The 25,226-nt window shown below is 53.0% G+C and overlaps 1 protein-coding gene and 1 long non-coding RNA gene across 2 annotated transcripts in view; one reads left to right on the top strand and one right to left on the bottom strand.

The window, feature by feature from the left end:
• The window catches only part of LOC132014857 (uncharacterized), a 65,466-nt gene that overhangs the window by 24,527 nt on the left and 15,713 nt on the right, over positions 1-25,226 (bottom strand). The window lies entirely within an intron of this gene.
• Positions 2,886-6,634, top strand: AOC1 (amine oxidase copper containing 1). Its single transcript, XM_059395560.1, has 4 exons — positions 2,886-4,470; positions 5,079-5,364; positions 5,704-5,836; positions 6,247-6,634. Exons 1-4 carry the CDS (start codon positions 2,886-2,888, stop codon positions 6,511-6,513), a joined length of 2,271 nt encoding a protein of 756 aa, XP_059251543.1. The 3' UTR covers positions 6,514-6,634.

The following is a 25,226-nucleotide window of genomic DNA, read 5'->3' as shown; positions in this document are numbered from 1 at the left end:
AGGCCTTTTGCAACCGCAAAAGGATAACGGATGAACTAATATTTTCTCCTTCCTTCCTCTAGCAGCCACTAAATACCAAAACGACTTGCAGTGCTGCACCCCCCACCCCTGCCTCCCGGTTTCCCTTCTTTCCCCTTCTCTGAGCCAAAGCCCCAGCCGTCCGGACTGATTTTGTCCCCAGCCGGTTCCTCCCTCCTTTCCCCACAGCGATGGCTAAGAAGACCTTCTGCCTATAGCAGTGGCTTCCCTCTCCCCAGCCATTCTGTCTCTGGTTCCCTTTTCTACACGTGGGTCAAATCCTCTGTTGTGGGTGTTGCTGTTGATCTGCACCAGCCCCAGCTCCTGCCCTGCAATCTGTTCTAGGGGAAGCTACTTGCTGGTAAAGGCGCCGTCATGTTTATCTCTGGCCTCTGCAACTCGCCGCCCTCTCTAACAGATCATGGCACCGTGCAGCCTGAGGCAGGAAGCACCACACGCAATTCTTTCGGAAGATGATGCCCCTGCGGGGGGAGGAGAGGGAATCAGAGGGAAAACAGAAGTGGACCCTGGTCGCTAAAGCAGTGAAGGACAGGGGAGTTTCCAGATGTGGGTACCTCAAAGGGGTAACAGGAGCCCCTCAGACCGCAGCAGCCAGAGCCCCCATCCACTCCTTCATGCCCCTGCCCACTGGGGAGCCCCTGAGCTGTGGGTCGCCTTCCTTGGTCAGCCCATGCCTCACCCTGTCCCTCCCTCCAGGGCGGGGTCAGTAGAGCCATAAAGCTCAAAGGGTCAGAGACAAAGGTTGGCAGCAGAGGTGAGCCCAGAGCAGACCACAGAGGTGAGTTCTGATGGGGGGTACTGGGGGCGGTGGACGGGGGGCTGGAGGGAGGGAAAGGGGAAACACAGACACGGAGTGGGGGGGAGCCAGGACGCAAGGGGTGGGAACCCAGAGGGAAGAACTCCAGGGCACAGCACGCTGCGTTGCAGGTCTAAACTACCCAGGCGTGAGACAGGAAAGGCATAGCCAGGGCCTGGACGCCATTCTTGGGGTGCTGGGGATGAGACGTGGGCAGGAAGGCACATTTCATGTGTGGTCCCGCTAGCCGCCAAGTTCTCCCTCCTCATGTGGCTTCACCAACATCGTCCACCTCGCCTGCTGCCTGCTTGGACTTTGGAATAAAGACTGTACTAGGAGAGGTAAACGTGAAAGGAAGAGCCAAGTTCAGGTTAATAGAATCACAAACCTCCTGCACATCTCCTTAGCAAAGCAGAAAGAAATTTGGAATTACAAGATTGTAAAACAGGGATCCTGGCCACGAAAAGACATGGAGGAACTTAAGTGCATATGACTAAGTGAGAAAAGCAATCTGGAAAAGCTGAATCTGTGTGATTCCAACTGTAGGACATGCTAGAAAAGGCAAAGCTATGGAGACAGTAAGAAGATCAGCGGTTATCAGGGGTTGGAGGGGAGGGAGGGGTGAACAGGTGGACGGGTAGAGCCCAGAGGATTTTTAGGGCAGAAAAACTGCTCTGTATGATCCTATAATAAATATAAATATAAATACAAAAAATATAAATATAATATAAATACATCAATATGGACGCACGTCACGGTCCATTTGTCAAACCCACAGGACGTTCACCACCAAGACTGACGCCTAATGGCACCTCCGGACTTTGGGTGACAATGATGTGTCAGCCTGGATTCATAGATAGTAACAAAAGTCCCACTTTGGAGAAGGATTTGTTCACTGGGGAGTGGTGTGTGAGTGGGGGTGGGAGGTTCTTGGGAAATGTCTGCATCTTCTCCGTTTTGCTGTGATCCTAGAAATGCTCTCAAAAGCAGAATCTTTGTGTGTGTGTGTTTTTAAAGGAGGCTCGGCAAAATTTAATAGCAGAACACGAGTTCACCCCATATCCTTTTACTGGCTCTAAGTGCCAGCAGCCCCTAAGTGCCCCCATGCCCTTCGGGCTAGAGAACACAAGGTCATAGGAGTCCTGGGACTTCCCACCGGGGCCAGTGGAGGAGACAGGACAGCCAGAAGGGATCGTGTTGGCAGCCCTGGGGGTGGGAAAATGAAACAGAGACCCTGTCTACAGCCCCCCAAAGTGGAAGGGGAAGGGCATCTCCCCGCCTCCTGAGATGGCTCCCCACTGTTTGAATAGTCAAGCAGCCACACCTGGAAGGCCCCACCAGAGAGGCTCCCGAACCCTCTGGCCACCCCATGCTTGTCCTCAAAGCCACAGGACTACAGACTAATCACAGACCAATTACTTCACATCGCTTGCATTTTTTGACGTGTTGGCATCACAGACCGTATCTTCATAGTTGACTTTAAAAAGAGAGTAGCTAGCGTTTCCTGAGTGCTTCGTAGAAGGTGGACATTGCTCTAAACGTGTGGTCCTTACTGTCTCATTAATTGGGCTGAGAAAATACATAGAGAAAGGCAAAATGAGTTTGTACAGCCAAGAAAATGCACAGGAGTATTGGAGGTGGGCAGACAAGTAAGGAGAGAGCAGAATTCAAATCAGTGGGAAGGGGGCACCTGGGTGGCTCAGTTGGCTCAGCCGCTGCTTCAGCTCAGGTCATGACCCCAGAGACCTGAGATCGAGCCCCACATCGGGCTCCCTGCTCAGCGGGGAGCCTGCTTCTCTCTCTGCCTGCTGCTCCCCCTGCCCGTGCTCTCTCTCTCTCTCTCTGTCATATGAATAAATAAAATCCTTTTTAAAAAACCGATGGGAAGCACAGATCTGAACAGTGTTAGGGCCTCCAGCTCGAGGGCTGAGTCTGTAGGAAAACCACCACGCCGAGGGCGGCGCTTCGCTGTCCAAGGCTCCCGCCTAGTGGAAACCCAATTCCTCCCATAAACTGACTAAGCTCACCTCTGCTACTGCGTTCCAGAGCCATGCGGCCAGCCACCCTGGCCCTCGGTTGGGCCGTGGCCGCCATCTTGGTGCTGCAGGCCACGGCCACAGCCAAGTACCCCTCGAGGACCCTGCACAGCAAGGCTGGGGTGTTCGAGGACCTGAGCGCCCAAGAGCTGAAGGCCGTTCGCAGCTTCCTCTGGTCACGGGAGGAGCTGAGGTTGGAGCCCTCCAGAGCGCCCACCATGGCCAAGAACTCCGTGTTCCTCATTGAGATGCTGCTGCCCAAGAAGCAACACGTACTGAAATTTCTGGACAAAGGCGGGAGGCCTCCCGCCCGCGAGGCCCGAGCGGTCATCTTCTTCGGAGCCCAGGAGCATCCCAACGTCACCGAGTTCGCCGTGGGGCCCCTGCCACGGCCCTACTACATGCGAGAGCTGCCCCCGAGGCCGGGGCACCGCACCACCTGGGCCTCCAGGCCCATCACCGGGGCCGAGTACGCCCTCCTGGCCCAGGCCCTGCAGAAGGCCACCAAGCCCCTGCATCAGTTTTTTCTTGATACCACAGGCTTCTCCTTCCAAGACTGCCACTCGCGCTGCCTGACCTTCACGGACGTGGCGCCCCGCGGCGTGGGCTCCGGCCAGCGCCGCTCGTGGTTTATCCTGCAGCGCTTCGTGGAGGGCTACTTCCTGCACCCCACGGGGCTGGAGCTCCTCCTGGACCACGGCAGCACCAACACGCAGGACTGGACGGTGGAGCTGGTCTGGTACAACGGCAAGTTCTACCCCAGCCCGGAGGAGCTGGCCCGGCAGTACGAGGAGGGGCAGGTGGACGCCGTGGTTCTGGAGGACCTGCCCCCCGAGGGCCCGGGCGGGGCCGGCACCGAGGAAACCCCCCTCTTCTCCTCCTACAAGCCTCGCGGGGAATTCCCCACCCCCAGCCCCTGGAACGGCCCCCGCCTGGTCCAGCCCCAAGGTCGCCGCTACAGGCTGGAGGGCAGCACGGTGTTCTACGGCGGCTGGAGCGTGTCCTTCCGCCTGCGCTCGTCCTCGGGGCTCCAGGTCCTCAACGTGCTCTTCGGCGGCGAGCGCGTGGCCTACGAAGTGAGCGTGCAGGAGGCCGTGGCGCTGTACGGGGGGCACACGCCCGCGGGCATGCAGACCAACTACATCGACGTGGGCTGGGGGCTGGGCAGCGTCACGCACGAGCTAGCGCCCGGCATCGACTGCCCGGACACGGCCACCTTCCTGGACGCCCTCCACCACTACGACGCCGATGACCCCGTGCGCTACCCCCGCGCCCTCTGCATCTTTGAGATGCCCACGGGAGTGCCGCTTCGGAGACACTTTAATTCCAACTTCAGTGGCGGCTTCAACTTCTATGCGGGACTGAAAGGCCAGGTGCTGGTGCTGCGGACCACGTCCACGGTCTACAACTATGACTACATCTGGGACTTCATCTTCTACCCCAACGGGGTGATGGAGGCCAAGATGCACGCCACTGGCTATGTGCACGCCACCTTCTACACCCCCGAAGGGCTGCGCTACGGGACCCGCCTGCACACGCACCTGCTGGGCAACATGCACACCCACTTAGTGCACTACCGCGTGGACCTGGACGTGGCAGGTAGGACCTGGGGTCGGAAGCGCCCTCCCAGCCAAACATCTGCCTTCCAGGGGGAGGTGGTGTGGAAACTTTCCCGGAGGCATAGAATCAGGAGCCTAGCCTGCCTCTCTGCAAATGACCGTGCAGACACCGCGTGCCCCTGAGAACGGTGGAAGTGACCAGCATGTCCTTGGCCCTGGATGCAGCCAGTGGGTTCTGGTCTGGCCCTGGGGATCCCTGACCCCTGCAGGGATGGATGGGGCAGGTGCACAGGTGGGGCTGGGGAACAATGCCTAGGAGTGTAAGAAATGTGGCTGCCTAAGGCTATGTCGTCTGCAACACCCATTGTCTCCTGGATTAATGGTGTCACCGTGAAACATGGCGGGGACATCATGAGAGGCTTTAGCTGTCCGAACAGGTCTGACTCTGAGCTGTCTTCTAGCTCCTCTCTTGTTTTTTTGGCTTTCATTCCTTCTGTCTACCCAGTGCGTACCCCCAACATCATCTTCGCCCCACTCCTGATGGTCTGCTCTTGGATGAGCTCTGGGATGGAGATCCCAGCCCAGAAATGAGGGTATTTCAGGTCAAGGGGCTTCCTTCTCATTGCCCTCCTTCCTGGACCCCCGCAGGCACCAAGAACAGCTTCCAGACCCTGCAGATGAAACTAGAAAACATCACCAACCCCTGGAGCCCCAGACACCACCTGGTACAGCCAACCCTGAAGCAGACAAGTTACCGCCGGGAGCGCCAGGCGGCCTTCCGCTTCGGACAGCCTCTGCCCAGGTACCTGCTCTTCGCGAGTCCCGAGGAGAACCGCTGGGGCCATCGGCGCAGCTACCGGCTCCAGATCCACTCCATGGCCGACCAGGTGCTGCCCGTGGGCTGGCAGAAGGAGCAGGCTGTCACCTGGGCCAGGTAAGGGGGGGGCCTGGGAGGCGGGGGAGGGCCAGTATTCATGGATTTCTGTGTGTCCGTGTGTCTGTCTATGAGATCTGGGTCTCCGTGGTGGTATATCTGGGCCTGGGAACACGAGTGTGTGTTCTCTGGCTCTGTGTTGGGGGAGGGGAGCAGAGCACCGAACAACGGAGCACCTGAGCCTCAGCTGACATTTGGTGAGTCTGGCTGACGTCCCGGAGATGATCTCACCATAAGAGGAAGACAGTATCTTTCCCTCATCGTTTACCCTGAGGGTGTCTCTGAAAGGGCTGAGAGGCCCCCTGGCACCCAGAGCCACCAGGCTCCCGCTCTGGGCAGGTACCCCCTCGCCGTGACCAAGTACCGGGACTCTGAGGTGTGCAGCAGCAGCATCTACAACCAGAACGACCCCTGGGACCCACCTGTGGTCTTCGAGGAGTTTCTTCGAAACAATGAGAACATTGAAAACGAGGTACTGAGGGGCACCTGGGTGCGCCGTTTGGTTAAGTGTCTGGCTCTTGATTTACGCTCAGGTCATGATCTCAGGGTCGTGGGATCGAGCCCTGCGTCAGGGTCCGTGCTCCGTGGGGAGTCTGCTTGAATTCTCCCTCTCCCTCTGTCCCCCCCGTCCAGCTCGCACGTGTGTGTGCCCGTTCTCTCTCTCTCTCACATAAATAAAAAAGAGGAAAAAAGAGAGAGAGAGAGAGAAAAGGTACTGGCTCTGCCTTGCTCCAGCCGGAGCCCGAGATCAGATCAGTGCTGGGTCCCGGGTGGAGGGGGAGCTCAGAGGTCTCTCCACTCCTTAAACACGGGGCGGGGGGAGGTTGCCCGCCCCTCCCGCTCTGAGCCTCCCTAGCGCCTGCCCATCCCTGTCTCCCGCAGGACTTGGTGGCCTGGGTCACTGTGGGCTTCCTGCACATCCCCCACTCCGAGGACATCCCTAACACCGCCACACCCGGAAACTCCGTGGGCTTCCTGCTCCGGCCTTTCAACTTCTTCCCTGAGGACCCATCCCTGGCGTCCAGAGACCCCGTGATCGTGTGGCCCCGGGACAGCGGCCCCAACTACATCCAGCGCTGGAAGGAGGAGGACAGGGATTGCTTGATGCCCGACCCTTTTAGCTACAGCGGAACCTACCGACCTGTATGAAGGACCCTCTGCCCCCAGTAACCCACCTAGAAGCCCAGGTGCCCCCCCCCAGGGACAGACAATAAAGCCCTCAGGGCTCAGCTCCGTGTGCTGCTTCTTGGGGGGAGGACACACCCAGATGAGAAAGCAGGTAGCCTTGACCTTCCTTCCCCTTGGCCGACTCCACCCCAGCAAAGACTTCTATCACGAAGGCAAGTGCCGTTCACTGGAAGCACTAGATTCATCTGTCAGATTGGTTGCAAAAAACAGATGAGCAGCTCCCTCTCTGGGGTCTGTGGGGACTCTGGGATGTCACTGAGGGGCAGGCAGAGTCGTGTGGCCATAGGAGGATGCTGCAGAAAACGGGCAAAACCACGCATCCTCTACCCTGCGACCCACTGACCCGGCTCCGGGGACTCTGCCCCAGACGTCTCCCTACAAACAGAGGAAAGACATGAGCAAGCAGTGAGGGACTGCGGAGTCTGGAGGCCACCCAGACGTCCATCTACCAGAGAGACCTGCGGGTCTGAATAAACAACGGTACAGCCACACAATGTCATCCAGGTGATCCTACAGCCGGGGACATCTCTGCACTGGTGGGGAAAGAGCTTCGGGATGTAGACACCCCAGAGAGGGAGACTGTCTTCCTGACCTAAACTCCTGCCAAAGGCCCAAGTCCTAATGAGGTTGAGTATTGGGATTGTAATAGGAGTTTGGTGGGGGAGGGGGTGACATACACATTCCAACAGTAGCGCCTCAAGGTCATGGGGGAGGTGGACCACCCAGGGGAGGAAGCAGGAGTCCTCAAGGTAAAGCAAGGCCTGGGGATCGCACTGCCTCCCCGCCTCGCCTTTGCTGAATTGTTTCCATTCCCTAATCCTGAGAATGTACTACCCATTTGAAAAAAGGTAAATTTAAATTTTAGAAGAGAAAGGGAGGGAGGAAGGGAGGGACCCTTGTTGTTCAGGCTGGAACTGATGAGGCAGGCTGCTTCCTCCTGGCTTCCTACCGGTCCCCAGACCTTCTCCTCCGATCCCCAAGAGAAGCCAGGGGGGGAAATAATCCGCCCACAGATGTGGCTGGTTTTCTCTTTCCTTTGCATGACACTTCTGAATGGAGACTTGGTGCCCTTCCCAGCTGGGGGAGTTGGCGCATCCCTCCTGTTCCTGTTCCTCTTGATCACCCACCCAGACGGGGTGGCCGCGATTCCCCCATCTCCTCACCACGCACCCGGCTGGTGGAACTATCTGAGACTTGAGTTTGGACTTGAGAGGGGCTCACAGAACAAGCCCCCACCTCCTTTATCTACCGTCGTCTAGATGGGCTCGCGCATTAGGTTTGGGGGCCCACCCCTAGCTAACCTTCACTGTGACCTTGCTTTCCTCCGCCATTGTTCTGATGGCCTGTTCCTACCCTGGAATCTGGTGGGAAGGCACGGCTGCGGTGGGGGTTCCCTGGTGCCCAGGGATATTAGCCAAGCAAACCAAACTTGCACTGGCCTCAATATTCCAGGAACCCACTGAAATAACTTTTATTATTTGTACGGCAGTGAGAAGGTGAATCTTAAGCTTTTCATCTGAACACCGTTAGGACAAACATAGGAATTGGACACAGCATTTTGTAACAACGGATACGATATTTAAAATAGCGACAGTTTTTATCTTAGCCATTTTCTTAAATTTTTGAAATTATCTGAGCATTGTTTCAAAGCTCTGGAACTACTAAAACACAAAAGGTTATGAACGTCCATAACAGAAAAAGGAAGAGAGCAAATTTTTTAGCACTAGGGGGGGAAAAATCTAATCTTTGTAAGAAGGGTTAGTAGTTCAGTAGACAATAACTTCTTCTGAAGGGGAGCCAGGAAACACATTTGCTTGGAAACTTTTTATTTTTAATTAACCTTCAGCCTTACTGGAGAAGCTGTTCACTGTGCTTTAAAAATTCTCTTTTTTCCCTCATCCTACTTTCCTTGAGTTATGCCTATCATGAGTATCCTATATCCTAACATCATTCTAATATCTGGCAAATTCCATTATTAACCCACAGGTTAACAACAACAAAAAGAATATCATCTAAAAGGATCAGTTTTCAACAACAACAAAAAATTATGAGACACGCAATGAAACAGGAAAGAGTAACCCCCATACACAAGGGGGAAGCAGAAAACAAATTATCCATGAGGGGTCCCAGATGGAGAACTTAGCAAAAATATCAAAGCAGCCATTAGAAGTGCCTCCAAAGAGCAGAAGGAAACATGCTTGAAAAAGTAAATGAGGCTGTGACAAGTCCCAGCAAACAGAGACTATCACTATAGAGATGGAAACTATTTAAAAAAAAAACGAATGGAGGGGCGCCGGGGTGGTGCAGTAGGTTGGGCATCCAACTCTTGGTGGCAGCTCAGGTCACGATCTCAGGTCATGGGATTCAGCCCCACATCAGACTCTGCACTGGGCTCGGAATCTGCTTGAGAGTCTCTGTCTCTCTGCCCATCCCCGCCTCAGATAAATAAATAAAATATTTTAAAATTAATAACTAAAAGAACCAAGTGGAAAATCTGGAGTCAAAAAGGTACAGTGCCTGACATGGAAAATTCCCCGGAAGAGCCGGACAGCGGATTTGCTCTGCTTCGACACTAAAACTCCCAGGCGCGGTTGGGAAGCAATCCACATCAAAGAGGCAAGGCATGTCAGCAGGACAGTGACACAGCTCCACGTCGGTGACCCGGCAGGAGGCTCTGGGCTGACAAGGCAGGTCATCGCCTGAAGCATGTATGGCCAAGACATAACCGAGCAGATTTACACTTGGCCGTGGGCCTGAGCAGATGCCCGGGCCCTTGCCGCAGGAGTAGTTAATTCATTAAAAAGAACGATGAGAGCAAGGACCAGAAAAGTCCCAAGAGAACGGGCCTTTTTTGGTGTCTATGGATGTTCTGCAGAGCCCAAAGCTGACAACATTGAGCACGTAAGACCCCGTGTATTATAAGACCTAGAATTTTGTGTACTGTTCTGACATCTTTGAGCATCACATGACCCCAAAGCTCCAACCACGAGTTTCCTGCTCTCTGCAGATAAGCCCCTCACCCAGGAGGAGAGGGTCCCCGTACAGCTCACTGCTCTCTACCTGGTTCTCAACCAATGGGTTTCACATTGCCATCGCCACCTGCCATCTAGAGCCCAAGGACAGCCAGAACAGGCCACAACAGTAGCGCAACTTTCACTCCATCCCCATCCCACCTTGGCCTGGCCCCCAGGAGCCTGAGCAGAAGAGCAGGCAGGGAGGGGAACCCACCCTGACTCATCCCCAGGCCAGGACCCTTGGACCTGGGGTCAGGCTGAACAGGAAGGAGGGGAAAACTTAGAACTGGATGTCCAGCAGAAATTTTAAATTAACTTGATGGGGCTGTTTAATACCTGAACATAATCACATAATCAAAAGGCAATGGCAGAATGTGCCCCCATGGTGATTAAGGCCAGGATGAAAGAACCAGCCGTCCATAACAGGGAAAATCTTCCAGCCCAGGAGCTGGGACAGTGAGAGGAAAAGACCCAGCAGCCAGGCTCAGTGGTGGAAGTCGGAGCCCTGCAGACCGCTGGACCCCGCTGGAGAGAGAGAAGAACAAAGACCCCCCTTCTCCCTCCCCACTCAGTCTCCCACCAGGGCTTCCCACTGGTGGAACCCCAGCTACAGGCCCTGTCCCCAGAGTGACAGAACAGAGGAGAGGGGCCAGGGGAGGGTCTCCGAACCAGTGGAACAAGTCGAAAGGCAGCAGATGAAGAGGGGACCCTCCATTTCCACTTTGCACCCCACTGAGCTCCAACTGCTTAGTAAACTGGCTCTTAGCCTTGTTAAACAGGACCAGTGGTGCTCACCAGGGTGATCTGGACCCAAAGTCACATCCAGTCAGTGGTCCTTGGGGTGAATCTCCTGGAGGAGGAGCCCAGACCGCACCCATTGGGGTGAGCAGATCTTTCCACCTCGATCATGGGCATGTCAGGCTGACCCAAGGTCCTCTGACAGTTCAAAGACCCCAGCATATAGGGTCAGCAACGGGGAAGCTCTCAGAGCTGCCCAGACATCTCTCTGTGTGTTCTCTTGAGGATGGGGGAGAGGGGCAGATGTCCCCAGGAGACAGACGCTTGTTATACACACATCCATCCACCCACACCTGACAGAGGCTCGGACCCTAGGAAAAGGGGGCTGGTCCTGTGCATTTTCCCCCAAGACAGGACCAAAGTCACAGCTCTTCCTGGGAAGAAACGCGGGCGGGCGCCCCCATGCCAGGCTTGGCAAAGCTGTCGATTCAGGAGAGCACTGACAGAAGGAGAAGCACAGGGCTGGGTTCTGAGTGGGAAGAGACACCCCCGCCCCGCCCCCAACCTGCTTTGCAAAAGACTACAGAGATCCCACCAAGAGAAAAGAAGAGAGAAAACCAGGATTTACACCCCCACCCGCCTCCCCCCTGCTCCAGCCCAAGCACATTTCCTCCCCAAGTAAAACAGAATGTGGTTTTGTTTGTGGCTGCTCTGCTCCCAGGTGGAGATGCAAATAGAGAAAGCCTTGAGTGAACCAAGTTGCTTTATATAACACAGAGGAAGCTAGAAAATTCAGGGAAAGAAGAACCTGTTGCTTTTAGAGGCTTTTCAGGGAAAGCAAGCCTCAGCTGTACAAGGACAGCTTTGGGGAGACACGGGAACGAGGACACATAGAAACCCTTGTCTCTGAGCCAGCAGATACGAAGTTTCCTCTAAGAACTTTCTCATCGTTGTCATTTTAAGAATAAAAAGGAAAAAGAGGTAGGCAGCAGGGGCTTCCTGGTGGTCTGGGTCCTGATTCCGGGAAGTAGGACTCTAACCCCAGCAGCCCTGGGCAGGTGCAGGGCCAGGCCTGGTCCCAGCTCTGCAATACACACCCGAGCATCTGTGGGAGTCCCACAGCCTGGGAGACCCAGTGCTTCAGCCACCGGATGCCAGGCTGGCTCTGAGCTCCTTCCTGCCAGTCCTGGACGCAAAGCTTCTGGACTGGGGATGCTTCTCATGCCCCCAGCCCAATCTCATCTCCTCCTGCAGCTCAGTCTTCTCAACAGCTACTGCCCCACTCCCTGTGACCCTGGGCCACTCGGGCTCCCCGCTCCTGTCCTCCCCAGCCCCAGGTGGGGCTTATGGGCCGCTCATCAGTCTGTTACCTTCCACCACAGCCCATGCAGCACCCGCCTCCCCAGCCCCCCACCCACCACTAAAACAGCTTGCGCTCCCCCTGCCCCCACCCCGGCTCTGAGCTAAAAGCTGGAGAAACTGTCTTCCTTCTCTTCCTTGTGCTCCTCCCAAAAGCCTCTGCTGCCTCCCTTCGTGACTTAGGGTCACGCTCATTACAAAGGCCCCTGCAGCAGCTCACGGTCAGAGCTGGAAGGCCACCCTATGTACCCAGGGGAGCCCAGAGAAAGGAAGGGGCACGGGTCACACACCCCGCTGGGAATACACCTGTGCGCCCAGTTGCCAGGGGTCTTGCCACCAAATGTCTGGAACTGCTGAAACTCTAACACTCGTTTCTGCGGTTTGAACTCAGTGCCGGCCATTTCGGGTCCGAACCAGCCGTCAGCAGAAGGAAGCATTAATAAGCTCGCCCACAGGAGCCCACTTTGCCAACAGCTCCAATGACCGCAAACCCATTTGTTCCAGCCTGCTCCCAGGTTAGGCTCCCTTGGTGTTCATTTCCTGCTCAGCAAGGCTGTGAGTCATCACCCTCCCTCCTCTCCTGCTTTAACTGTTGCTCTGGGACCAGAGTCGGCAGAATGAGAGGTCACATGGAACCCTTTATTTAGTACAGAAGCCCTCGACCTGGGGGAGGGGGAGCACCGCCAGCCTGGGCAGCTGGAATCAGCCCCCAGGGGCGTCTCAGAGCACATCAGACCTGACTGACTCAGGACACTCAGGAATTCCTGGACTTCCCGGAGGTCCACGGACATTCAGGGCTCTGGAGCACGCACTTTGCCGCCGGCTAAAAGATGGCTTGAGGCTGAGATCAAATTAGCGAGCGGATGCAGCTCGCTGCTGGTAAAAGCCAGACAGCCGCTCCCAACTCGGCGTTGTGCCTTCAACGAAAAGGATGCTGTGTGCCGTGTGTCCACCAGGTGGCGCAGCACACCTTCGCCGGCGGCTCCATCAGGCCCCGGCGTTTCAGCCCCGCAGAGGTGAATGCGGAGCGCGGCAAACTGGAAATGCCCCCAGATGCAAGCTATAGCTTCACCAAATACCGCAGAATCATAGTATTTTCATTAGGACCAAGTTCAGCTGAATTTAACAGAAAAAACATAACAACGGCTTGACAAGAGAGGTTTTATGTGTTTCTATGTAAAAAGCAGCTCAGAGCTGGGATAGGAGCTCCATGAAGGTGTCCCAGATGCAGCCTTTCTTTTAATCGCCCCCACCTAAGATATGGCTCCCAGCTTCCTAGCCCAAAGTAGCTGCTTGTGCTCCAGCCATCGTATCTAACTACCAGGCTGTAGGATAGAGAAAGGAAGAGAAAGGCATGGCCTTATGCTCTAAGGAACTGAGCCAGAATTCAGAGTCAATACGCCCACTTACAACTCACTGGCTACATAGGGAGGCTGGAGCCTGGAGTCTTTTACCCCACATAATATCAGGGTTCGGTTTAGAAGAAGAATGTGAGAATGGAGAGCTGAAAGGAACTGGCGACATCAGCCACATGTTATTGTACGCCACTGAAAATTCCTTTAGACCAGCAAAGCATCTTTCAACCCCTGGAAACTGGGATGACTGAGGACTCCTTCACTGGCTAGTTTTGTTGACATAACTCCCAAATGCATGTCCCATGTCCAGTTTCTCCTCCCAATGGGCAAGATCTGCCCATCCTCCTGCATGTCCTACAAGATCTTCACCTCCAACATGTCCAAGCCTGCTCCTCGCCCCAGCCACCTGCTCCTTCTGTGCTCCCCAGCTGGAGGATCTCATCATCCCATCCCTGTCCCCCAAGCCAACAACCAGGAAGCCGTCCTGAGCAATTCCCTCCCCTCCACACTCCATCTCTTTATCCTATAGACCACCTTTTTAATGTTTCTTGAATTCACGCCACCTTGCCTTTCCCATGGTGACTTCCTGCTCATCATCCCAGCCTGAGATATGCCCCTGTCTCACCCCCTCCAGCCCATCCTCAACTGTGCTTCCAGAAGGATCACTCTAAAATCCATCAAACAATATCACCCCTTCTGATCAAAGCCTCAGTAGCTCCCCACTGTCCTCAGGGGGAAATCCAAACATGAAACATGACAATCTTTTACATGATGTAGCAAATATTCACGTTTCTCCAGGATGCACCTCCTCCACTGAAGCTGAGCTAGACCACATGATGTGCGTTGGCCAATGGAATGTTAGTGGACAGAACATAAACAGAACCATTAAATGTGTCGGTGTGGTTTGGCTCCTTGCCTGTCAAGGTAAGAAGAGCTTCCCCCAGAACATCTTCAGCCTGTGTCCCAGAACAGAGAGGTGCAGCACACCTGAACTCAGTCCAAACCCAGGCTACCCATAGCCCAGAGCTTAGCGGTCCACCCATGCCCACCCTGGATCAGCCGAACAATAGCCATCTGAGACCCTTGAGTTTGAGAAGAAAGACTGGTTCTGGGCTCAGTCGCTGAGTCCGAGGACTACTTGTTACACAGCATCATTATGGTAATAGCTGACTAGCGCAGGTAGGTGTTAGCATCCGCATTTTCCCACAGGACCAGAACCTCAGGCCCTTTGCACCTCCTGTTGCCTCTCCCTGGGTCTGCCTCTCATGGCCTTTTTGTAGCTGATCCTGTCCCATTCTTTAGGTGTCAGCTCAAATGTCACTTCCCGAGAGGCTTTCTCTGGAAGCCACACCATGACACACTGTGACAGCAGTTTGCTTCCCTCGGCCTCAGCCCCGGAAAGTACTTAGCCTCCAGCAGTCTCCTCCATCGGCACAGACCTCCCGCCGCAGGAGAGAAGCCGTGTGAGAACGGGGCCTGGAGAACACCCAGCCGACTTCCGCGCTCCCGGACAGCTGGGCTTGCCTGGCTGCTCTCGCTACTCGGCACCCGTTTCCTGGCCTGCTCAGCTGGCTGCCTTGCTAGGCTGAAGCCCAGGGCTCCTTCTGCCACCCCGGGGGGACCCCTCCCAGGGCTGAAACAGAGCAAGCACTTAATGGGTGATGCATCTCCACTCTGCTCTGACGCCTCCGGCTCCGGGCTGGGAAAGATAGCTCCTCTCTGTGCTGGAGGGAGCTGCCCAACCTGCTCCTGACCCTCAGGCTGGACAGGGAAGTCCCAGGTTTGGCGACGTCTCGGAAGACCAGGCAGCTTTGACCCCTAAGGGCAACTCCCGGCCCCCAAGTCCAGGGGGAGGAGGAAGAGCCTAGCACCCAGGACAGGTGCGGAACAGCGGAACTCCCGCAGAGCATTCATCCTGGTCCTGGCACTCACGGCCCACCCCGCCATGCCTTGGTGGCCCGGCCACACAGGGCTCGGTGGCCTTTCCTTCCTTCCTGAACCCCATGGGTTCCTTGGGCATTTGCAGAAAATGGGGGCACCCTGGCTCTAAGCCACAGTACAGAGTCCCCAGCCCTTGATGCACCTGCAGCTTAGTGGGAAGCCAGGATGTCGGAGGAAATAACCGGAAGCCATGTGGAAAGGTAGAGACTCTTCCTCCGCAAGTGCTTGGATGTGGCCGGGGTGCAGATGGCCGTGAAGAACGGTCTGGGAAAAAGTCTGTCTCACTGACGAGGCAGAGTGGACCAGGCAGGGAAGGACTCGGAGGGTGACGGCCTGAGCAGAGACCCAGAGGACAGAGATGTCACACTCTGAGCCGGAACCTGCAAGAACCGGTGTGGCTGTGAAGGCAGGGAGGCGCACGGCCTCAGTCTCGGGATTTACTCTCGGCTGTTGGGGCGCTTGGCAGGGCCCCCCTCCAGGGGAGGCAGAGGTACGATGGGGTTGTGCGATCTCCCCCAGGAGGGTGGGCTGGGCAGGAACAAGATTGGAGGCGGAGAGGTCATTTGGAAGTCTGAGAACGGTCAAGCAAGAGATAGTCCGAGACTAGATCAGAACCAGGCTGGGAGGCACATTCCAGAACAATCCAGGAGGTGAGGGACCTGGGCGTGTTGAGGGGATGTAGAGAAGCGAGAAGGGGGGGAAGCGGGTGGGACTTCAGCCTGGGTTTGGAGCTGAGGCCAGCACCCTTCGGGGGGGTCTGTCATTGAAGACTTGGGATGGGGCGGGGGCTCGACCCCCGGATGGGAGAAAGGGCAGCTCGGGATGGGAGGGTGGCAGGTAAGCTGGGGCAGGTGAACTGAGGGTGGGCGGACCGAGGGGACGTCTCTCTGGAGGCTTGGGACGCGGAAGAGGTGTGGAGAAGGAACCTTGAAAGGAGGGGCCAAGGTCAGACACTGGGGCTGAGAAAATGGGAGAGAGCCACAGGGACAGTGACCGAGAGACAGAGAGAGCCAGCAGGGACAGCAGCCTTTGGCCGGCCAAGGCGCTGGGCCTCTAGGGCACACATCTTTCACAAGGTCCTTCACAGGCCGCCTTCTCCCGGGAGCCTCTCTCTGTAGCTCCTGTCCGCCTCCGCCATCTGTCGTTTTGCATCATGCAGGACCTCTTCGGCTGCAAGTGAGGAAACAGCTTGAAAAGGCTGAGAAGCAGAGACTGCTTTGAAAACCTTTTTGGGCATCGCTACCAGGGAAGGCAGGTTAGGCGACCAGCCAGGGCGGAAGGACAGATGTACTCTGACTTACAGAGCCTCTGCACACAGGTCGGGGGCGCAGCCAGCGGTGGAGGCCCAGCCCTTGTGCCTGAGCCCTTGGGGGTAAAGTTCATCCTCGTCTGGGGGGAGTCGTCCAACTGCGGGGCTTGAGGCCCCCCCAGGGGTGCAGTGGACCCCAGCTCAGGGGGGGTAATTCTGCCCCTCCTGCTGGTCTGCCAGCTCCCTGGAAGGACACCCATCGGTCAGATCCAAGGACCACGGGGCAATGGGCAGGGTCTATAAGAATTCAGTGGCTGAGACTCAACCTCCAGGTTGGGCAGGGAAGCACCGTGTCTGGAAGTACGTGTCGGGCAGCAGGCATGAGACGATCAATGAATGAGTCCCAGTGCCGGGGGACTCCAACAGAAGCCCCCTCCCCAAGCTGATATTGCTGTCCCTCCCTCTATCTGTCTGTCTGTCTCCCTCCCTATCTCTGTGTCCCTCTCTCTCTCCCCCATCAGGCTTCCCACCAGGCTGGGGCTCCCCAGCGGCTCCCAGGCCACTGTCCCTGCTTTCCTCAGATTTAAAGGTCTTCGTACACTTGGCACATTTTTGTTGGGTCCTGACATTTAAGGTCCCCATGGTTACCTCTGCCCAGGGCAAAACAGAATGCTGATCTCGACAGGGTCTGGCCCGTACCACACCCTGCGGGCGTCCCTCTGACTCTGGACACCCAATTCCCACTAACACGACCAAAGAACGCATAAACCTTCTTGGCAGCCTTGGCGGCTGAGTCACACTGAATTTTTTGTTTCCATAAAACCTGTTTCAGGGCGCCTGGGTGGCTCAGTGGGTTAATCCTCTGCCTTTGGCTCAGGTCATGATCCCAGGGGCTTGGGATCGAGTCCCGCATGGGGCTCTCTGCTCAGCAGGGAGCCTGCTTCTCCTCATCTCTCTCTCTGTCTGTCTCTCTGCCTATTTGTGATCTTTCTCTCTGTCAAATAAATAAATAAAATCTTTAAAAAAAAAAAAAACCTGTTTCAAAGATTATAAAAGTAATCATGGCCTCACTGGGGAAAATTTGAAAACACACAAACATACAAAGAAACATACAAAGCAGATTGTTCAGAATCACCTATAATCCCTTATCTCGATACACTTCTCCTCAGTCTTTACTTACGCAAGTTTCCGAACATTTTTAAACAAACGCTGTCATCGTCAATGCGTAGCTTGCACTTAACCTTCTATCAAGAACGTTTTGCATATCATTAACCGTTCTGTAAAACTACGACCTCAGTGTGCAAATGCTATTCCTTCTCAGGGTTACTGAGACAATAGCTTGCAGCTCCGGGTCCCAGCGAGCTGCTCTTGGGGATTTCACAACTTGCCCTGGGCTTGCCCAGGAAGCAGGTGCTCGTACTTTCCCCCATTTTACAAACGAGGGGACGAGGCTGGGAGGAGTCACACGACAGCGCCACAGTCACACAGCTAGTAAATGGCAGTCCCAGTATTAAACTCAAGAGAGCCCGACGCACAGCCATGTCCTCTCACGGCCGCCCTCCGGTCTGCACACCGTACCCCGCAGGTGCGCCCTCGAGGTCTAGGTGCAGCAGGCAGGTGTCACCTCTCTCCATCTGGGCTGAACTGGGTCCCTCCAGGACAGGGATGGAGGATGCTTCCCACGAGTAGGGACAGCCTATGTGTAAAACCCCATTTGAGTTTTAAAACCTGTACGTGAGGGGCACCTGGGTGGCTCAGTGGGTTAAAGCCTCTGCCTTCAGCTCAGGTCATGATCCCAGGATCCTGGGATTGAGCTCTGCATTGGGCTCTCTGCTCAGCGTGGAGCCCGCTTCCTCCTCTCTCTCTGCCTGCCTCTCGGCCTACTTGTGATTTGCCTGCCTCTCTGCCTACTTGTGATTTCTGTCTGTCAAAAAATAAATAAAATATTTTTTAAAAATAAAAATAAAAAAAATAAAACCAGTACGTGGTGAAGTAGCCACGTGGGGCCAATGGCTCAAGTGTCCATGCACGTGGGCTGGAGCGGCTTGCCTACAGCCTTGTGAAGCCAGGGTGTGCCATAGAGGACCCTGTCTTCCAAACGTGGGGCGGGGGGGACTCCGTGATCTGATCACTGACAGCTGCACTGCTTGCCACCTCCCCTGGTTGCTGCAAGCCCAAACCCCCTCTGGCTGCAGTGACTTTGGGAGATTTAAATGGTAGGTTCCCCTCCCCCTCCCCTACCCCCGCCCTTGATTTTTCACTTTTTCCCCTTTCAGAGCCAGGCATTAAAGATGAGGAAACAACTGCTTATATAGGGAAATTAGAAGGTGATGGTGTGTGTCCAGGTCAAGGCTCAGAAAAGACCTGAGAAGACTATTGAGTTTACACCTCAGGCTGATCTTGGCACAGAGACAGCCTACAACAATAAAAAACAAAACGACGCTAACAAAATCCACCAAACCCTGGTGAGGGGGAAGATTTCCAGAGCTATCACATTATTAGATTCAAACGTCCAGTGTTCAAGGGCGAAAAAAGAACAAAATCAGGAGGCATACAAAGAAATAGGAAAATATAGTCCATTCAAAGGAAAAGAGGAGCCCAACAGAATCTGTCCCTGAAACAGACCAAAAGGCAGACACACTAGACAAAGACCTTAAAACCACTGTCTTGAAGATGCTGAGGGAGTAAGAGAAGGCTTGGGGAACAGCATAAACCAATGTGCAACAAAATAGAAACGCTTCACAGCACTGATTTTGGCACTGATTGCTTGGACAGGACACCCAAGTCACAGGTTCACAAGAGAAAAAAATAAACAAATTGGGCTTCATGAAAAATTTTTAATTTTGTGTACTGAAACACGCTATCCAGAGTAAAAAGATTCTCCAGAGAATGGGAGAAAATATTTACAGATCATATATCTGAGGAGGTGTTAATATCCAGAATATGCAGAGAGCTCCCAAAACTAAAAATCTTACCAAAAAAACCCAACTTGGATTAAGGACTCATCTAGATATTTCCCCAAAGATACACGACTGGCCGATAAGCACATGAAGAGATGCTCTACATCGCCAAGCGTTAGGGAAGCGTAAATCAAAACTCCCGTGAGGAACCACCTCACACCTGTTAGGAGAAGACAGGAAGCTGCACATGGTGCCGAGGGTGTAGACGAACAGAAATCCATCCGTGCATTCTTGGTGAGAACGTAAAATGGTGCAGCCGCCATGGAAAACAGTATCGTGTTTCCTCAAAACTTAAAAATAGAGTTACTGTATGATCTAGCAATTCTGTGTCTGGGTGCCTACCCAAAAGAATCGAGATCAGAGTCTGGAAGAGAAATGTGGGCAACCATATTCCCAGAAGCGCTATTCACAACAGCAAAATGTGCGTTACAGCAAAACGACTGTCCACCAATGAACCGATATGCAAAACACGGTATACACGTGGAGTGAACCATTATTCTGCCTCAGGAAAGAAAGATGGGTTGGACCTGCCGCCACACGGATGAAGCTGGCGGCCATTCGGCTGAGTAAAATCAGCCAGGCACAAAAAGGCAAATACTGTGTGATTCCACTTAGATGAGGCACTCAGAGTCGTCAAAATCATAAACACAGAAAATAGAATGATGGCTGCCAGGGGGCTGGGGGAGTTAGAGTTTCATGGAGACAGAGTTTCGGTTTTACAAGTGAGGCGTTCTGGGGATGGAGGGTGGGGCCGACGGCACATCATGAACGCGTTCGTATCACTGAGCGGTAAATACACTGACGATGGTAAATTTTATGTTATGTGTAATTGATCACAGTTTTTAAAAAGAGAAAAATGTGCGAGAGAAGAAAATCTCCCTTTCCTCTTATCCAGGAAGAAACAAAGGGAGCCGAGGTGCCAAGGTCAGGGGATCCTGCCGAAGGTGAGGGTTGCGGGGTGGCTGCTGCAAACCATCACGGAGGGAGGCTGGTGCCCGCCACGCCTAGGATGTTCCACAAAATACTTAAGGCAGATTAGAACAAGCGATACCAGGGCTATGGGGTGCTCTTTGTCTCTATGTTTTACACTGTGTCATTAGCAACATTTGCATGCTAACTGCTCCACAACTCTGGGAGAAGAGAGGAAGGCTGCTTCTCCCTTTCCCTAATGAGGACAGGGACATTGAAATCCATTGTTATCACTGTCAGTCACCTTGGGCAGAAAGAAAGTAGGCAGCTAGCCATGCTGGCGGAAAGCGGGTGGTTAAAGCCACAGAGGGTCCTCAGACTAACCTCTTTCTGTCTGCCTCTCCGGAGCGGGGAGGGGTGGCGTTTGCTGGAGTCCTGGGCTGGCAGAGTCCTCCTCAACAAAGGGACTGAGCACTGACGGCCACGTCCCACTGTTACTTAATAAGCTCCTAACTGGAAAATAACGGGGTTTTCTTGAGAAAATCCATTCTGACTATTGTCTCCCTCGGAAAGCTGAGCCTTTTATAGACTGCCTTATAAACAGAGCCCAAACTGAACTGAATTTGGGTCTATTGAAGGGGACCTCTGCTGAGACTGGTTCCCCAAAAAGGGGGAACGGGGGTCCTATTAGCTTCCAGCAGCCACCGCAACAAAGTTCCCCAGACTGAGTGCTTTCTACACGGAAGTTATTAGAAGCCCGAGATCAAGGGGTCAGCAGGTGGATTTCTTCTGAAGCTTCTCTATTTGCGCTGTAGGTGGCCCACTTCTCCCTCACATGGTCTTGAGTCAGCCTATGTCTCCGTCCTAACCTTCTCTTCTTACAAGGGCACCAGTCATACTGGACTTAAGGGCCCACACATATGACCTCGTTTTGTCTCAATTACCTCATTAGAGGCTCTGTATCCTAATACAGTCACATTCTCAGGTACTGGGCATGAGGATTTCAACCTATTAATCTGGGGGAGGAGGGACAAGTGCAGCGCACAGTAGGAGCTTAAAAACGGGGTGGAAACTAGAACAATTGTTAGGGCGTGTCTTGGAGGAAAGGCAGGGATGAGCGCACCCCCAGAGCTGTGTCAGCGCCCATTTCGAATGAGAGAGCTTAGACCTGTAGAGAGAGCCATGACCTTGTCCAAATGACCTTGGGTTGCAAGGATCACACAGTGGGAAGTGGTGTGGCTGGAGAGCCCAGGTGAGGCTCTCACTGTGCATGACTCTCTGAGTGAACACACCCCCTTCTAGGGATTTCTCCTTCAGAAATAACTGGAAAAGCCCTCAAAGATGTTTACCCAAGAGCTTTCACTGCATCCCCGTACATAGTATCAAAAATTAGATACCAGGGCACCTGAGTGCTCTGTTGATGAAGTATCCAACTCTTGATTTCAGCTCAGGTCATGATCTCAGAGTCATGAGATCGATCCCCGAATCAGGGTGTGTGCTGGGCTTGGAGCTTGTGTTTCTCTTTCCCTCACCCGCTGCCCCTCCCTCCCCCACTCACACTCTCTCTAAATAATAATAGTAATAAATACCAATGAAGATTGGTTAACTAAATTATAGTATAACTAATTAAATAATAATATTTAAATATCAAGATAGCTCTAATTAATAATGTAGGTCTATATATAATCAGACAGGAGTGAAAATGGGTTTTCTTAGCAAAATTGCTGGAAAGAAGCCCACGACTATGGAATGCATGGCAAGTTACAAAATGTAATCCCATTTATGTGAAGAACATATTATATAGAGAGACCCATGGATATTCGGAAAGACGTCACTACCGTTATCTCTGGGAGGCAGACTTGAGAATGATTTTTTTTCTTTATTCATTATTCTTCATGATTTACTATTTCAACTGAATTTTCATAGAACAAATGAGTTATATTCAGGATGGGAAGAAAAAAACGAGAGGTATCCTCAGGGGATAGTTCCCAGGGCCCAAGGTACATGGCTCTGCACTCCCAGAAGACTAGGTTTAGCCACTGACCACCAACAAAATCCAAAGGCAGGGACGCCTGGGTGGCTCAGTGGGTTAAGCAGCTGCCTTCGGCTCAGGTCATGATCCCAGCGTCCTGGGATCGAGTCCCACATCGGGCTCCTTGCTTGGCAGGGAGCCTGCTTCTCCCTCTGCCTCTGCCTGCCATTCTGTCTGTCTGTGCTCGCTCTCTCCCTCTCTCTCTCTCTGACAAATAAATAAAATCTTTAAAAAAAAAAAAATCCAAAGGCAGAGGGCCAAGCAGTGGTGAAACAAGAAAGGAATTTATTTCAGTGAGACCAGCACCAGGAAGACTGTGGACTAATGTCCCAAGAATTGTCTCCAAAGTGCTAGGAATGATCTGAGTTTATAGAGGGGAAATGCAGAGCAAAGGTCAGAGGGTGTGTGGGGCTTTGCAGGAAAGGTCAGGTGGATCATTGTCTAGGGGTCAGTCACTCCGGGTCTTGCTGGCGTCAGGGCAGGCGTTACCATTTGACATGGTAGTTTCGGTTCCCATCACAGGAATATTTTGCCTACCGGGTTCTCGCTTGGAGTTAAGAGATAAGCTAAAAAGAAGGGATCTATGAGAGGTACAGGTACAGGCTGAAATTAAAGTAACCAAATACCAAAAAGCATCGTAACTGCATCACCTTGTGAATTAACCACGTTCTAGAGTCTTACTCTCAGCCTTGCTAGCTCAGAAGCTCCACTTAGAAACTGTATCGGGAACTGTATTACTCTTCTGCTGTAAATTGTAGAAAGTCCTGCTGACCTTGGCTTACACAGATAGGGACCTATTCTTCTAATAATGAGCCAGGGAAGGCAGTTCAGGGCTGGCACACCAGTTCGTGGATGGCATTAAGAAGCCAGACCCCTCTTTAGCTTCTTGTCTGACATCCTTGGGAATGACTTTTATCCTCATTGTCACAAAATGGCTGCTGCACTTCCAGGCCTCACACCCATCTCCTAAGTAGAAAGGAAAGGGAAGGAAGGGTAAAAGCTTTCTCCTAGTAAGACTTTCCTTTTGCTATCCAGAAAAGGAACAACCTCCCGCCCCCCCTCCCCCCGCACCAAGGACTTCCATCTACATTGCATTGGTCAGAACTGTGGCAGCATCTACCTTTAGGAGCCAGGGACTCTGGAGAAGTGAATATTTTTAGCCGTGCACATGGGATGCAATTAATAAGGAATAATGGAAAATAGACAGGGATGACAACTGTCAGTGATGTACAGTACCCATGGGCAATCATTCTAGCAGGAAACAGCTGATATTCTCCAACTTACATTATCCAGACACCAGTGTATTCATTCCCAGTGTAGGGGATCCCATTCCAGCGACCAAAATTCTGATGTTTCCCACCAGAACATTAGGGAACCAGAAAGCAAAGTTGTTCATCTAAACATGATGAACATGGAATCAGATCCAAGGCAGGCAGGTAATAGTGGAGGATATTTTTATTATGCAAACCGATGGTTATCCCCGCCCAAGCAGACCAGCTCTCTGTGACCTCATTGCCCGTGTCACTCAGATTCAAAGTCCCAGTCCCGCAGTTGTACCGGACAGACCCTGTCAACTTCCGTCTCTCTGACTCCCCATTTTATGGTGTGTCTACACCCGAATCCCCCCCCCCTTTTTTTTTCATCACATGCTTTCTTTAGCTCTGTTAATGACATCTCTTTGGCTTGCATTTGGCCCAGAGGTGCTCTGTCTCTTACCATTTGTGTTGATTTTATTGGTCAAGCTTTCACAATCTTGAGGGACCCCTATTTCCTCCCTACAGGGGTGACCAAGGGTTGGAGCTTCGCAGGCTAATAAAACCAGTGACCTCAGGCCACTGGTGAGGGCCGCAGTGCCATTTGCTTTCAACGTCTCAAAATCATGTCCTATGAGGAATGGTTGAAGTATTAAGGGTTTTTTGCCTGGAGAAGAAAAAGTTGAGGAGACCAAGCATCTGCCTAGCACACTGAGTCCTTGTCGGGGGTTGGACGTATGTGGTGGCTGACAGAAGAGACAGGACCAATGGATGGAGCTTGCCAGAAGATAGATTTAGCCTAATAATAGATATTGTCCAATGAAGGAGAACATGCCCCATTCCTGGTCAGAGGTCTGCCCGATCTGGGATGCGGTAGAGGGGATTTTTGTTTTGTACAGATTCAATGGAATATTCCAAGAGTGAGGAATTTATAATTACACTAGACCCAGATCTTTTCCACTATCTTAAAAACAGTTTAGTTTCTCTAACCTCTTTCTATTTCCTTTGTTTTTCTATAAAAATTTAGAAATGTCTTTCCTGCTGCCAGCTTCCCTGCCACATCTTCTGGGGGATGTCTGGTCTTCCCCCCAATCCTGGCCTGAGTGTGAAGGTGTGAAAGCCTCCTTCCCTGATATGACAGCTGACGCAGCTTTGGGGCATGAGAAAGGGATCGTTATGAGATAATAATTCAAAGGAAAATGCAGAGGCCAAGATGATTTTGTTGACAGAGTGAAGAACTGAGATGTGTATATACACAGTCAGTGCTTATGCCCCCTTCCTTGCCCAGCCTCCTGGGTTTAGGTGGGGCCATGCAGCTAGCTCCAACCAAGGCACGAAGAGCTGATGTGCCTCTCCCAGCTCTGCCTGGCAGCACCTGTAGAGACCATATGGTAGAGGACGGAGCCACAAGATGGAAGCAACCCAGACCCTATCACTGTAGAGGGCAGAGCTGACTGGACTTCAAACCAACAAGAAGTCAACCACTGCCTGTTTATGCCTGCAAGAGTTTCCAGTTTGCGTGCTCAGACAGCTAGTACTGCTTAACCTAACTAATGCTTTGCCAAAGCTTTTCATATATTCTTTGCATTCATATAACCACACATGGGGAGGAAATATTGCTACCGCAATATAGATACAGTCACTGAGATCCTGAGACTTCAAGCAACATCTCCAGGATCACACGATCAGCACACATTGGAGCTCATATTTGAACCTAAATCTGTCTGCCTCTAAAGCAAATGTTTCCATCACTTCATTTCTTAGAAGAGTACAGTCCTGAAATGATTTTGTTTCCTGGGCATTCTTTCTCCTGTCTTAAACCCACCTCCACGACTTCCTATTTCTATTGAGTGGGAAAAAGAAA

The sequence above is a fragment of the Mustela nigripes genome, chromosome 4 (assembly GCF_022355385.1).
Source record: "Mustela nigripes isolate SB6536 chromosome 4, MUSNIG.SB6536, whole genome shotgun sequence".
Classification (NCBI taxonomy): Eukaryota; Metazoa; Chordata; class Mammalia; order Carnivora; family Mustelidae; genus Mustela; species Mustela nigripes.
This window is presented reverse-complemented; position numbering and strand designations above follow the sequence as displayed.

What these genes read in the sequence shown, in the direction of transcription:
- AOC1 (XM_059395560.1), top strand. Translation starts at nt 2,886, where the DNA reads ATGCGGCCAGCCACCCTGGCCCTCGGTTGGGCCGTGGCCGCCATCTTG. An exon ending in CGTGGACCTGGACGTGGCAG is followed by an intron (nt 4,471 to 5,078) that starts GTAGGACCTGGG and finishes GGACCCCCGCAG; the next exon opens with GCACCAAGAACAGCTTCCAG. An exon ending in CAGGCTGTCACCTGGGCCAG is followed by an intron (nt 5,365 to 5,703) that starts GTAAGGGGGGGG and finishes CGCTCTGGGCAG; the next exon opens with GTACCCCCTCGCCGTGACCA.